The sequence below is a fragment of the Cynoglossus semilaevis genome, chromosome 10 (genome assembly GCF_000523025.1).
Source record: "Cynoglossus semilaevis isolate Cse_v1.0 chromosome 10, Cse_v1.0, whole genome shotgun sequence".
NCBI classification, from domain to species: domain Eukaryota; kingdom Metazoa; phylum Chordata; class Actinopteri; order Pleuronectiformes; family Cynoglossidae; genus Cynoglossus; species Cynoglossus semilaevis.
Window position 1 is genome coordinate 14,676,448 of NC_024316.1, and position 13,146 is coordinate 14,689,593.

The 13,146-nt window shown below is 43.4% G+C and overlaps 2 protein-coding genes and 1 long non-coding RNA gene across 3 annotated transcripts in view; 2 read left to right on the forward strand and 1 right to left on the reverse strand.

Moving 5' to 3' along the window:
- jph2 (junctophilin 2) overlaps positions 1–2,849 on the reverse strand; it is a 15,335-nt gene extending 12,486 nt beyond the window's left edge. The window contains exon 1 of the mRNA XM_008318977.3: positions 1,026–2,849. Within this exon, the coding sequence (XP_008317199.1) occupies positions 1,026–1,404 (379 nt within the window). The 5' untranslated portion in view covers positions 1,405–2,849. The remainder of the gene's footprint in view (positions 1–1,025) is intronic.
- Positions 1–4,272, forward strand: part of LOC112487576 (uncharacterized) — a 17,571-nt gene extending 13,299 nt beyond the window's left edge. The window contains exon 3 of the long non-coding RNA XR_003050783.1: positions 3,822–4,272. This is a non-coding gene — a long non-coding RNA (uncharacterized LOC112487576). The remainder of the gene's footprint in view (positions 1–3,821) is intronic.
- An 836-nt stretch (positions 4,273–5,108) lies between these two features.
- Positions 5,109–13,146, forward strand: part of gdap1l1 (ganglioside induced differentiation associated protein 1-like 1) — a 15,136-nt gene continuing 7,098 nt past the window's right edge. Inside the window, exons 1-2 of the mRNA XM_008318976.3 lie at positions 5,109–5,569; positions 10,344–10,536. Coding sequence (XP_008317198.2) covers positions 5,258–5,569; positions 10,344–10,536 — 505 coding nt within the window. The 5' untranslated portion in view covers positions 5,109–5,257. The remainder of the gene's footprint in view (positions 5,570–10,343; positions 10,537–13,146) is intronic.

Sequence of the window (13,146 nt, forward strand, 5' to 3'; positions counted from 1 at the left end):
GGGTTATATTTCTGACAGGCTGTGACTGACGGCAGCAGAGTGATCTTTTCTTCTGGTTACACAGACACACAACTATAATCTTATTAGACTACTGAGTTCTTCCTCCTGACCCAAAGATCTTTTTATAATGATGGATTATCCATTATATGTGAATTTTTTTTTTTTTTGTTTTCCCAAAAAATGTTGTATAACTTTAAAATACTTTTGTTAATCAGTTGGGTTTTAGGTTAATTATATTTAACTAACAATAAATAATGGTGGAATCTCATGAATACAGAAACCCCCCCCCCAAATGATTCCATAAGGCTATCATTTGTGCCTATCAGTTTGCTACCGCCCTATTTCACACCAAGGGTGGGGGTCGGGGGGGTCTTACCTCTTAGTATCCATCTAATAGTGGCACTAATACATATAGCTAAAGTAAATCAATCTACCAAATAAAGCACGAAACATTTCATTTTTCTGCCCTGTCTAAACGTATATATTTTTGCTGGAAGTGCACTAGCAATAAATACATTTTCTTATGTGTGTTTACATTTTGTGAAGGTAATATATGATTTGTACAGAAAATCCTAATTTTAACTATGTATTAAGGTTTGTGTCATTGATTTGTTAGATTGTCATTTCTTCTACTTCCACTAATTGTCTTTTTCTACTTATTAATTGTAGGATTTTAAATAAAAGTTACTTAATATGAACGATAAGACCGTTTTCCGCTCGGGTTGAAGGGGGAGACAAGTCTAGCCCAGGGCCCCAAATAAACTAAGACCGCCACTGATTAGTAATTACTGTGTTTTCTGTTTGCTAGCTGCAACATTGAAGAAATTATTTTACACCGTGTTTTCTGTTTGCTAGCTGCAACATTATTTTACACAATTATGAAAACGATTCATCGAGAACGATTTTATTGCTACTCCTACTTTCACTTTACTTTCCTAAATCACCTATGGATATTTTAAACCAAAAGGAGTTCAACTTCTTCCGATGACACGCCCCAGGACAACACCTGACTCACAGGACCTCACCTCCGTCAGCGTACGTCTCTGTTCCGTATCCATCCTGAATCCCGTTGTTCCACGTCCCTTCGTACTTTGCTCCGCTGCTGACGTTCACGCGGACCCCGTACCTCCCTTTGAAGCCGTGAGTCCATTCCCCTCTGTAAATCCAGTGTCCTTTGGTTTCTACTCCCAGACCGTGACGCTTGCCCTGAGACCAGTAGCCCTCGTAGGTGTTTCCACTGGGCCAAGTGAAGACTCCCACCACCTCGAAGCCGTAGTTCCAGGAGCCGGAGAACTCCCCCTGGCCCTTGGGTCCGGTGCAGATGCCATGGCCGTGGGCTTTGCCCCCCTCCCAGCCTCCGCAAAAAGCTCCACCGTCGTCGAACTCAAAGCGACCTCCACTCATGCCTCACCGCGGCCGAATGACGCACCGGTCAGAAAGCAAATCTGTTTTTAGGCTGTTACCTGAACACGAGCTCTGTGTGTCCGACTTCACCTCCACCTGACATCCACACCGAGCGGAGGTCTTCCTCAGTGTTCTTCTACCTGTGGCTGTTTCTTCTTGTGGAATTGGATCGTGGGATTTCTCAGCGTGTTGTCCATGAAGCTGCCAGGACGCAGCGCACACTTTACGAAAAACTTTAGTTTCATCCAAATGACTCCCGGTTCCTGTGCTGGGATTCTTCAGCTCTGCTCACCATCTGTCCCACAGGTTCATTCCCACAACCGCTACAACCATTGATGCCGACGCTCCACGAGGCGCTTGTTGCTGATCAGGTTGAATTATTTCTGTATGTGTTTTTTATAAGCCAGGGATCTTACATGGCTCGTCCAGGTGGCCACAGAGAAAAGCCCCTCTCTCCCCCTGTGCTGCCACCCAGCTCTCCACCGCTGCTGGAAATATGTTAGCAGATCTAACAAGACGCGCGCGCGCGCACACTTCCAAAAATACAGCCCAATCCTTAGTCTGCTGCTGTCTCTGCAAGGAGCCGTGCCAGAATCTTACCACTTCAGGCCTGGAGCAAATGCTGCTCAGCAATCAGATCTTTACGGAGCCCCTAAAGGGACAACGTGGAAAAACCTTTCTGGTTCATTTCTGTAACCTGTAAGTTTCAGGTTCCTCGTGGAACTTACAGGTGCGCACCCTTCAGGGGTTCTGTAGTTATTGTCAAAATACTGCATTCTTCACTGTGATTCCAACAAAAGTATATGTAAACCGGTGGTTCTCAACCAGGGGTCAACGGACCCCTGAGGGTCCACAGACTCTGGTGTCATCATGGATCCTTTATTCATACCCAAGATAACATTGAACCAATGGACACACAATGAAAACAAACCATATCTTGAATCCACCATAGCTAGCATAAATGTTGACATTTTTGCGTTGGTCCACGTTCAGGTGTTGACGGGCCGACGTCAACTACAACAGTTTCCCTCTTCCTTTCAAACACAGACAACATATTTGTCCAAACCTGACTTGTTTATCTTGATGTGACTAACTGTCTGGTGTCCAATATTCATCATCGTCTCCTCAGGTTTTCTCAGTATTCTTTATTCTCACTCAGAACTGTCTCCGTACAGATAGAGTTCTCTTGACCTATAACTAAGTGGTTCATTTCGGTGCAGGGCTCCACTGACTGTGTTTTCTGACTCATTAAGTCCACACTGGTCTCAGTCATCGATGACTGTCGTGGCAGTTCAACTCTTGGCCGTTAAACTCACCTTTTTACGACTTTTGTTTCTGGAGTCGATGTCTTTTATTTTGTGCTTCCATCGGGGATTGGAAAATTAATAATAAAATACCTTAACAAAACTTGCCCTCCAGTTTTAGACATTTATTTGCTAAATGGTCCACTTCCCAAGACATTTATTTGCTAAATGGTCCACTTTTTGTGTGCTAGTTCTCCCTGCTCTCACTGCACAATATCAGTTGGTAGGAAGATAATTATTTTAAACGTGGAGAAAAAAATCTGGTAATTAAAAAAAAGGCAAAGCTATATTTTATAAAAAAAAAACAAAAAAAAAAAACAGGTAAAGTTTCTCTTTATTAATATTCTTACTTTGCACAGTAACGTTCATTGTCATGAAGAATTCGCTTGCTTTTGCTTTACTCCCTCTGCTGGTAAGCACTTGCAACTACAACATCTGTAAGAAATGAAGAAGAAACGAACTAAAAGGAGTACATCCCAGTTGAACAGAACACTGCAGTAAATACGAATATACAACACACTCTGTATTGAACAGACTGAAAAAAATATATGCAAAACTGTTACTGCACCAACATTGATCACAGAAGTGAACAGTAGAATCTGAATGTTGCAAAAAATATATTTTTCTAGTAAGTGCAATGACAAAAACTCTCAGAAGAGGGGGCTGGAGAGTCTGACTGGCCCAGACTAGAATGACTTCCTGGACTTAATATTCCACACTGATTTAAGTGCTAAACTTTATCAAGGTTTTTTTTCTCCCCTCTGAACTTTGGTTCATGGTTTTCTAGAAACATCTTTCAGGTTTTTCTAATGACGTATTCAGCTCACGGTGGTCGTAAATTAAAGTAGTTATGAAACATAATTGAATTTAATTCATGTTTTAATATTATTATTGCATGGTTACGTGGATTTATTTGCAGTTTGACACCGTCCCGTGTTTACAGACTTCCTGTCAGTTCAGGGAAAGATGACCTTCCGCTCTCTGGCCGTTTGTGCATTTATGTCCCGATGATTTAGGAATCACACAACAGTGTGTTGACATTGACAGTTAATAACACGTTATTCATGAACTGGAGGCTGAGATGGTTGTTTATTATTCTGTTTTGTCCAACAGAGATTATATATGGAGGTGAAGCGGATTTCAGCACTGGAGCTGTCCGGGGTCTGACACTGGTGCTGCTGATGATGCTGAGCTACAACTCCGAGCGCGCGTATGCGTGCGCGCGCGCGCAAACGCCTCTCTCTCTCTCTTTCTCGCTCCCTCTCGCTCTCCCTCCCTCCCTATCTCTCCTCTTCTTCACTCCCTTCCTCGTCCCTCTCCTCCACACGCACAAAACGCTCTGTCATGGCGTCTTCCAACCATGTTACCCCCACCAACTGTAGCTGGTGGCCCATCTCAGCCCTGGATGAGGACGGTAAAATCACAGACGGGGAGGACTGCGAGGAGCCGTCGTCAGAGCCCAAACCCTTCAGCAAAGACAGGCTGGTTCTGTACCACTGGACGCAGTCGTTCACCTCCCAGAAGGTAATAAAAACACACACACACACTGAGCATAGCGTGAAAATCGAGGTGCACGGCTCCGCATCCCTGTGCATGCCTGGAAAAATCTGGTAATTAAAAAAAAGGCAAAGCTATATTTTATAAAAAAAAAAAAAAAAACAGGTAAAGTTTCTCTTTATTAATATTCTTACTTTGCACAGTAACGTTCATTGTCATGAAGAATTCGCTTGCTTTTGCTTTACTCCCTCTGCTGGTAAGCACTTGCAACTACAACATCTGTAAGAAATGAAGAAGAAACGAACTAAAAGGAGTACATCCCAGTTGAACAGAACACTGCAGTAAATACGAATATACAACACACTCTGTATTGAACAGACTGAAAAAAATATATGCAAAACTGTTACTGCACCAACATTGATCACAGAAGAGAACAGTAGAATCTGAATGTTGCAAAAAATATATTTTTCTAGTAAGTGCAATGACAGAAACTCTCAGAAGAGGGGGCTGGAGAGTCTGACTGGCCCAGACTAGAATGACTTCCTGGACTTAATATTCCACAGTGATTTAAGTGCTAAACTTTATCAAGGTTTTTTTCCCCTCTGAACTTTGGTTCATGGTTTTCTAGAAACATCTTTCAGGTTTTCTAATGACGTATTCAGCTCACGGTGGTCGTAAATTAAAGTAGTTATGAAACATAATTGAATTTAATTCATGTTTTAATATTATTATTGCATGGTTACGTGGATTTATTTGCAGTTTGACACCGTCCCGTGTTTACAGACTTCCTGTCAGTTCAGGGAAAGATGACCTTCCGCTCTCTGGCCGTTTGTGCATTTATGTCCCGATGATTTAGGAATCACACAACAGTGTGTTGACATTGACAGTTAATAACACGTTATTCATGAACTGGAGGCTGAGATGGTTGTTTATTATTCTGTTTTGTCCAACAGAGATTATATATGGAGGTGAAGCGGATTTCAGCACTGGAGCTGTCCGGGGTCTGACACTGGTGCTGCTGATGATGCTGAGCTACAACTCCGAGCGCGCGTATGCGTGCGCGCGCGCGCAAACGCCTCTCTCTCTCTCTCTTTCTCGCTCCCTCTCTCTCCCTCCCTCCCTATCTCTCCTCTTCTTCACTCCCTTCCTCGTCCCTCTCCTCCACACGCACAAAACGCTCTGTCATGGCGTCTTCCAACCATGTTACCCCCACCAACTGTAGCTGGTGGCCCATCTCAGCCCTGGATGAGGACGGTAAAATCACAGACGGGGAGGACTGCGAGGAGCCGTCGTCAGAGCCCAAACCCTTCAGCAAAGACAGGCTGGTTCTGTACCACTGGACGCAGTCGTTCACCTCCCAGAAGGTAATAAAAACACACACACACACTGAGCATAGCGTGAAAATCGAGGTGCACGGCTCCGCATCCCTGTGCATGCCTGGACGGTCCAATCGGAAGCCCCGTGTGTTTCTCCTGTCCAGAACGAGCGCACGCTGTCGCTGTGTCCTTCCTCCCGTGCATGTTTACTCCTGCACGGGAGCCGTCAGAGGAACATGATGAGGACTCTGCAGCTGGGCAGATCTGCCAGCTGAGAGGCTCGGAGCTGCTCTGCAGCAGACCGGAGCTCAGAACCTCGACGTTAAAGCAGGGTTTGCTCCTCACTTTACCTCTTCATTTGCTTTCATCAGCTTTCTTACTCTCCCTGGCACGGCCGAGCTGCTGTATGGGCTGGTCACAGAGTGTGTGTGTGTGTGTGCGTGTGTGCTCTGACACATGACGTCCTAAATAATTGATTAAAATGATGTGGAAAACAAACTCCAGGCCATCGTCTCCCCTCTGCAGCACATTCATACCTGTCATATCTGTAGGTCTCATGCTTCGGTCCATGTTGGAGGTTTACCTCTGACCACCTTTACTGACTGTCACCCCGGCCATTTTTAAAGGGATAATATCAAAAACAGAGCTGATGTGTAGACATTCGTAACTTTTTTCATTTAGAATCGGAGACTGTCTGATTTAAACAGCCGAGGTTCCTCGTTCTTCACACACAAACAAACAAACAAACAGCTTTTTGATGTTCCTTCAGGCTCTGCAGCAGCTCTACCCATTCACAGTATTAAAGATGAATGGAATATTATTTTACATTCAGTTGCTAGTAACAATTGAAACTCTTTATTATTAGTTTATTTATTATACAGTCCATCTGTAGAGGCTGTAACAATTGAAACTCTTTATTATTAGTTAATCCCATATTGGATCATTATGTTTTCTTCAGGAAACAAATTATTTTTTTAGTTATAGTTCGTAAAGGGCAGGGATTTATTCATCATTATGTTGACATAGTACATGTATTTGGATTTAGTATTCATCCTCCAGTCCATCTGTAGAGGTTACTGTAAATGTCGTTTATCCAAATCATTACATTCACTTACAACAGACTTCAGCATTCGAAGATTATCAAATGTTATCTGTGATTCTACTGACAGAATCCAGTTCCAGTCAAAATGATTATATTTTCTACCCTGGAACTTTGAGTATTTTATGTCTTTTATGTCCACTGGAGGCGCCGTAGATCATTTCCGTTACCACTGTTACCTAAGGTGGTTTTGTTTTCTTTGTTTGTGTTCCAGATGGGGCGAATTGAGTTGGAACTTTTTTTTAAGTAGCCTATGGTACTGATACATCTTGGGTTTCATTGGAACAAATCTAGTATCTGTTGCCTGTACTGGACCAGAGTTCCTCTCACATATTCTAATAATCAGCAGTTGATTTACCTTCGCCTTATTGTGTAATATATTCAAACGCCTACCCCCCCGCCCAGACATGGGTCAGGTGACTAAGCCCACACATGGCATCACAACACAGTGTGTAAATAATCTCCCATCTTCAGGCCTGGAGTTTTTCTGTGCTGCTTGTTCTGTGAATTTGGCGTATGGACGTGTCATCACTGCCAGCCATCTGTTCCCGTCTGCATCATCACTGTTCATCGTGAGAGAGACTCACCACACTGTGCACAGCCTCACGCCAGGTCACGGTCGTCGTTACTGTAGTAGTTTTACACCGAGGGCCGGGAGCACGCAGGTAACGCAGGAGCAGCTGCTGTGTTATCTCTCCAGTGATGACAGTGACTTCTTCACAGTGACTCCACTCGCTGTCATCAACCTCAGAGTCATGGTGGTGAGGATTCACTTTGTGTTTATTTGGAAAGAGGCGGGAAAAAAAATCAGCCACGACAAACGTGAAACCTCTGCTGATCTGTATCTTTTAAGATACAGCTGAGAGATTTCAGCCAATCACGTTGCACGAACTTGTTCGATGTCAGATTGTGGGCAGGATGTGGCCACTGCTAAACAGGCTTGTCATGGGAGGCTCAAATCGCGGTCCGGGCAGCGCGGTGGTTCGTTAACCAGGCACCAAAACTTTTTCCGCTTCCCACTAGATAGGTAGGAAGTTGCTCTCTGTGAAGGCGGAGAGCAACTTCAGTTGTGTGTACACAAATACTGTATGTGTGTGTGTGTGTGTGTGTCCAGGCACAACGGCAAATAACGCTGTTCCTCCTGCAGACTTACAGGTTGAAGAGATGAAACTGTGCTGGAGCCTTTAAATCTCCTAAAACATCCCCCAAAAAGCCATCAGCTTATCATCGTACTAATATATACAAACACAAACACCGTGGTCACACAGTGTGAGCTGTTGACTGACCACACAGTCACACACAAGCATGGGTTCAGGTTCAGGTTCAGGTGATGATTTTGACAGAAGCCTCTGCTGAGCAACAACCAGACCAGGCAGCAGCTCAAAACTCTGTGGCCGTGAGCCAAGGATCCAACCTCACATCTGATGTAACTGAGATGTAACATTAACTCAAGGTCCAGACAGGAGAGGAGTGTAACAGCCTCCTTCACTTGATGTACACTGTGTTAACAGCTGCAGGTATGCTAGATAAGATGGATGGAGGGATGGATGGATGGACGGACAGAGGGATGGAGGGATAAATGGAGGGATAAATGGATGGATGGACGGATGGATGGACAGATGGATGGATAGACGGATGGATGGACGCATTGATGGATAAATGGAGGGATGGATGGACGGATAGATGGACAGATGGATGGATGCATGGAGGTATGGCTTAATGGATGGATGGATGGATTGATGGATCAAAGTTAAAATGGTAATCATAATAACTATCATAATAGTCATTGCTTGTGGTCGTACTCACTGACTGGTGTTTGGTTTCTGTGACCTAAAATTGCAGCGTTCTTTCTCTTCAAAGATCCTAACAGGAGTGAACCATACGTCACGTGTCAAACTCCGACATCTATACCAGCTGTAGCATCATCTAAAATAATAGTCATTGCTTGTGGTCGTACTCAAACACCAAACACTGACTGGTGTTTGGTGTTTGGTTTCTGTGACCTAAAATTGCTGCGTTCTTTCTCTTCAAAGGACCTAACAGGAGTGAACCATACGTCACGTGTCAAACTCCGACATCTATACCATCTGTAGCATCATCTAGCGCTGTGTTTTATTTCTGTGTGTGTGTGTGTGTGTGTGTGCGCTCGCTGGTTTGTGCCCCATTTCTGGCATTGTTACTAATTTTGTTACTAATTCTTTCAGGCCCACTAATCCTAATGAGAACCAAATCTGTGTCCTAATGAGGCAGAACTTTATTTCTGTGGTCCTGGTTAAAGTTCAGAGAATGATGGGACTTGTAGTTACATTCAGGTGAGTTTAGGTCAGAAAGATAGGTTTTTATTAGGGTGTTAAAAACAAAGTTGTTTTAAGGCGTGACGACAGTAAGGCAGGTTCGACGGTGGAGGTAGAAGTAGTGAAGGTGGTTGACTTCAAAGACGAGTCACCAACCATTCAAACTCAGATGTATAAGTGCAGGGAGTGAGAGTGTGAAGGAGGCTGTCAAGGCTGATGGGTTGTAGAAGGGAAGCGTGAGGTTTACAGGACAGTAGTGAGACCTGCTATGACGTATGGCTGACAAACAGTGGCTCAAACCTAGAGACAGGAGGCGGAGCTGGAGGAACGTGAATCAATGAGGCTGCGTTTTCATTGAGAGTGACACAGATCGACTAGGTTCAACCTGAGCAACACAGTCAGGAGGGGTTAGTGGCCTCGGCAAGAAGATTAGTGGTTTGATTCCTAGTCTGTGTGGAGTTTCTCCCTGTCTTCTTCCTCTGCTTTTATCATCTTCTTCTCAGTTGTCTTGTGCTTCGTCTGCTTTTATCATCTTCTTCTCAGTCGTCTTGTGCTTCTTCTTCTTCTTGTTTTTTATTTCTTTGTACTTTATTTCTACCTCGTATCTTTCGTTTTTCCTTATTCTCTGCCTTCAACTTCTTCAAACAAAGGATCCTTATACGGAGAATCTCCCAGTAAACATATGTGTTCTCTGTGGAAACTGGACCACTCACAGACCAGTGACTAACGCCATTACATAACAACCTCTGATTTCAACAGAGTTCAGCGATGAATGTCACAGAGGAGAGTTTCAGCAGTACTACTCCGACCTGAAATACTCTGAAAGTTTGACGTAGAAATCCTTGATCTCTTTCGTCTCTGATGTTGCTGATTCATTCATTCATACGTGGAGTCGCTCCGACGTCAGCCTCCCTGATCCATTTTTAATCGCCTGTTTCTCCACCATTCCTTCCGCACCAGCAGGACGTTTTCTGACCTTCCTAAGTGGCCAAATGTGGCACTTCATTACCCAGTGTCATCTTCTTTCATTAATCTTATCTCCAGTAATAGCTCTCGGTGGACCAGGGCTTATCATTCATCCAGTGAACAGGGGATGCTGACTGTCTGTGCTGAAACCTCAGCCTGCCTGCACAAAACAATTCAGACACATATATTTCTTTCTAATAGCACGAGTATAATACGGTTATCGTGTCATGAACGCTGAGCTGGAGATATTTATCTGCACAGAAATAACAACTCTCTTTTTTATTTGTTTTAGACAGAACATTTGAGGAATGACAACTGATACAAAACTAAATTCAAATTTAAATCTAAACCCTTCTATGTTTTCTCTACCTCCTGACGGTAGATGTTGATGTCATGACCTTCACCCAGTAAAAGCTGATGGTGTTTTCGGTGATGTCCAGTGTGCATGTGCTTGTGGTTGCAGGTACGTCTGGTCATCAATGAGAAGGGTCTGGTCTGCGAGGAGAGGGACGTGAGCTTGCCGTTGCAGGAGCACAAAGAGCCCTGGTTCATGAGGCTGAACCTGGGAGAGGAGGTGCCCGTCTTCCTCCACGGGGACACCATCATCAGCGACTACAACCAGATTATAGATTACGTGGAGAAAAACTTTGTGGGAGGTATGGTATAGACACAGTTGGACTATGACTATGATGACGGTGTTTTTCTACTAAAGTGTCAACTTACCACAACTACTTCTACTAACATGGTCTGAGAAATTGTTTAGAAAAATGTGAAAACATGTTGTGGTAAAGTCACATCCAAATTGATAAATCTCTTATCGCAGTATTTTAGGAATGTCAGATTTCACCTTGGAGGAAGGGAACAAAGACGGACGCTCATATTTAGTCACGTGACCAAAACCTTCAATCAAATACGAATAGAAATCAGTTCTTGTCTATGTTATTCCTAGGTTTTAATTAGACGTAGCTTGAAATGTTTCAAGTTTCAGCCGCCAGACTTACAAATCTTAAATAATCTAATTCGCTAAGATCCTTCATCCCTTTGCGATAGTGAAGGGCAGACGGTGGTTGATAGAAACGCCAAGGCTGAGGCTGAATTCACACTAAATGAGTGTCACAGCTGCTGCGTGGCTGTGAATTCCACTCTACATTATGCGCCGTCTCTGCAGCGGCTCAGACCTGACACTATGAGTGAAGTGGTGCCAGGGATTGGTGCTTCACACAAAATCTGAAAAGCTTTGAAAAAAACATCAAATAGACGCTGGAGGCTAGGCTACAGTTAGAGATTAGCATCTGCTAATCAAAAACGGTACAAAACGATAGTCCCATTTCTTTCTGGTTTCTTATTGGCTGTTGACTCAGTTTGGGTGTACAGCAGGCTGTAAGTCTCTTCACAAAAAATATATATATTTCTTTTTAAATAAAGCAATAAAACACACAGGCCTTTCTGGACCAGACCCTCAGGGATTCGGTTGTTTTCGGTTGTTGCTGAGTAAGAGTTCCCTGGAAAATAACTGTTGTAGAGAATGCAGGGATTGGATTGCAAAGATATTAAGTCATTCGAGGCAATAAGTTGTCCTGGGTCCATACAGTGTGTGCTGCCCATATGATGAAGTCCTGCAGCTGCTGCAGTCGTGGAGTTTAAAGCTAATGACTGGTCTCCCAGTTTGCTACGTTTACACTTGTTCTGGTGTAAAATATTTTTCTGCAGAGCTGATGCTTACAGTATATGCATTCATGATCTGAATGCTGTGCGTTAGCGTCTGTAGTATCTTAGATACGACAACACACTGTCAACCAAGTTTCCTGTGAGCCTTAAATAAGTAAAGGCCCGGGGGCAGCTGGCCAATAACTGGACGTTTCTTCTCCCCTGTTCATTCTTTCAGAGCAGTAGTTCGACAGCAGAAGACAAGATTCACTGCTCACTCAGTCATAAAAGTCTACGAGGCAGAGATTGTCCCTGGAGTTTGACGTCTCTTCCTCACCCTGAAACATTGATTTGACTTCTGACTAAAAATGTTGGCCCCGGAAACAGCAATATTGGCAGCGAAATAGCCAACGAGATTTACAAGAACATGAATCAGGCATTAGCTTAAAAGTTGCCAAAAGCTAACCAGTTAAATAAAATAACTTAAAAAAAGGCAAATGTTTCCAGAAAGAGCTGTTAGCTAAATAGCTAAAAAGACACCAAAAAGTAATGCTAGTCTTAGCTGAAACATTAGCCAAAGGCTAGGCTGTAAAATCACAAAATCTAAGACCAACAGGTTTCCCAACATTTAACAGATTTTAACAATATATTTTAAAATTTTAACAGGTTTCCCAACATTTAACAGATTTTTACAGTATGTTTTAAAATGTCTCTTTACTTAGTTTAATTCCACGGGGACCATGTAAATACATCTATAAAAACGTTCATCACACATGTATGATAACAGATGTAGCCTGAGGCTAATTTCACTCTGAACTCCCTGACATTTTAGACATTTTAATAACGCTTTCAGTTGATTCAACATTGATTTGGTGATAACTGTAGTATGTGTGTAGTATCAGTAGTATCGTATCAGTACTGTAATAGTTCACTCAGGATGTAGTTTTATTCCTTAAACCCAGGTTTTAATGAAACCACAACAGGTTGAAGGACGGCTGCTGCTGCTGGTAAAACCTCAGCTGAAAAATACTAATGTCTGAGCTGCCAGTTCAAACTGCTAACCAGTGTTGTAGCAGACAGCCTTCAGTGTTAGAAAGCCCTTCTTTTCAAAGAAAACAAACAAACAAACAAAAGCAGGGTCACGTTCAAACTGAAAAAAAAAGCAGGGTCACGTTCAAACTGAATCTGCAGTGATGATGATGATGATGGTGGCTGATGAAGGCTGTTCTATGGATGGGTTTGGCCTTCACATGCTGAGCTAACAGTTCCACTTTACTGTGCTGCTGCACCTACAGTGCAGGCACTCTGTTTGACATGCACAGGTTGGTATGCCGGCCCTGGGACTGATTACTCAGCGTTCTGGAGGCCTGCCAGAGCCAGCTCCACCCTCCAGCAGCTTCTTCTTTGGTATGAAGGTCCACGAGTGGCCGACTGTCTGTCTCTGAGTCATCGGTTATGCTGCTCAGGCATTTGTTTGGCTGTGACGACCTTTTTTTTAATACTGGGTATCAGCAGCAGGTCATTAAGTTTGCATGGTTCCCTGGCTCTCTGAAGATGTTGAGAAAAGACTCTGTTCATTCTTCTTCTACCACTTCATCCCCTTCCGGGTCGCGAAAAAA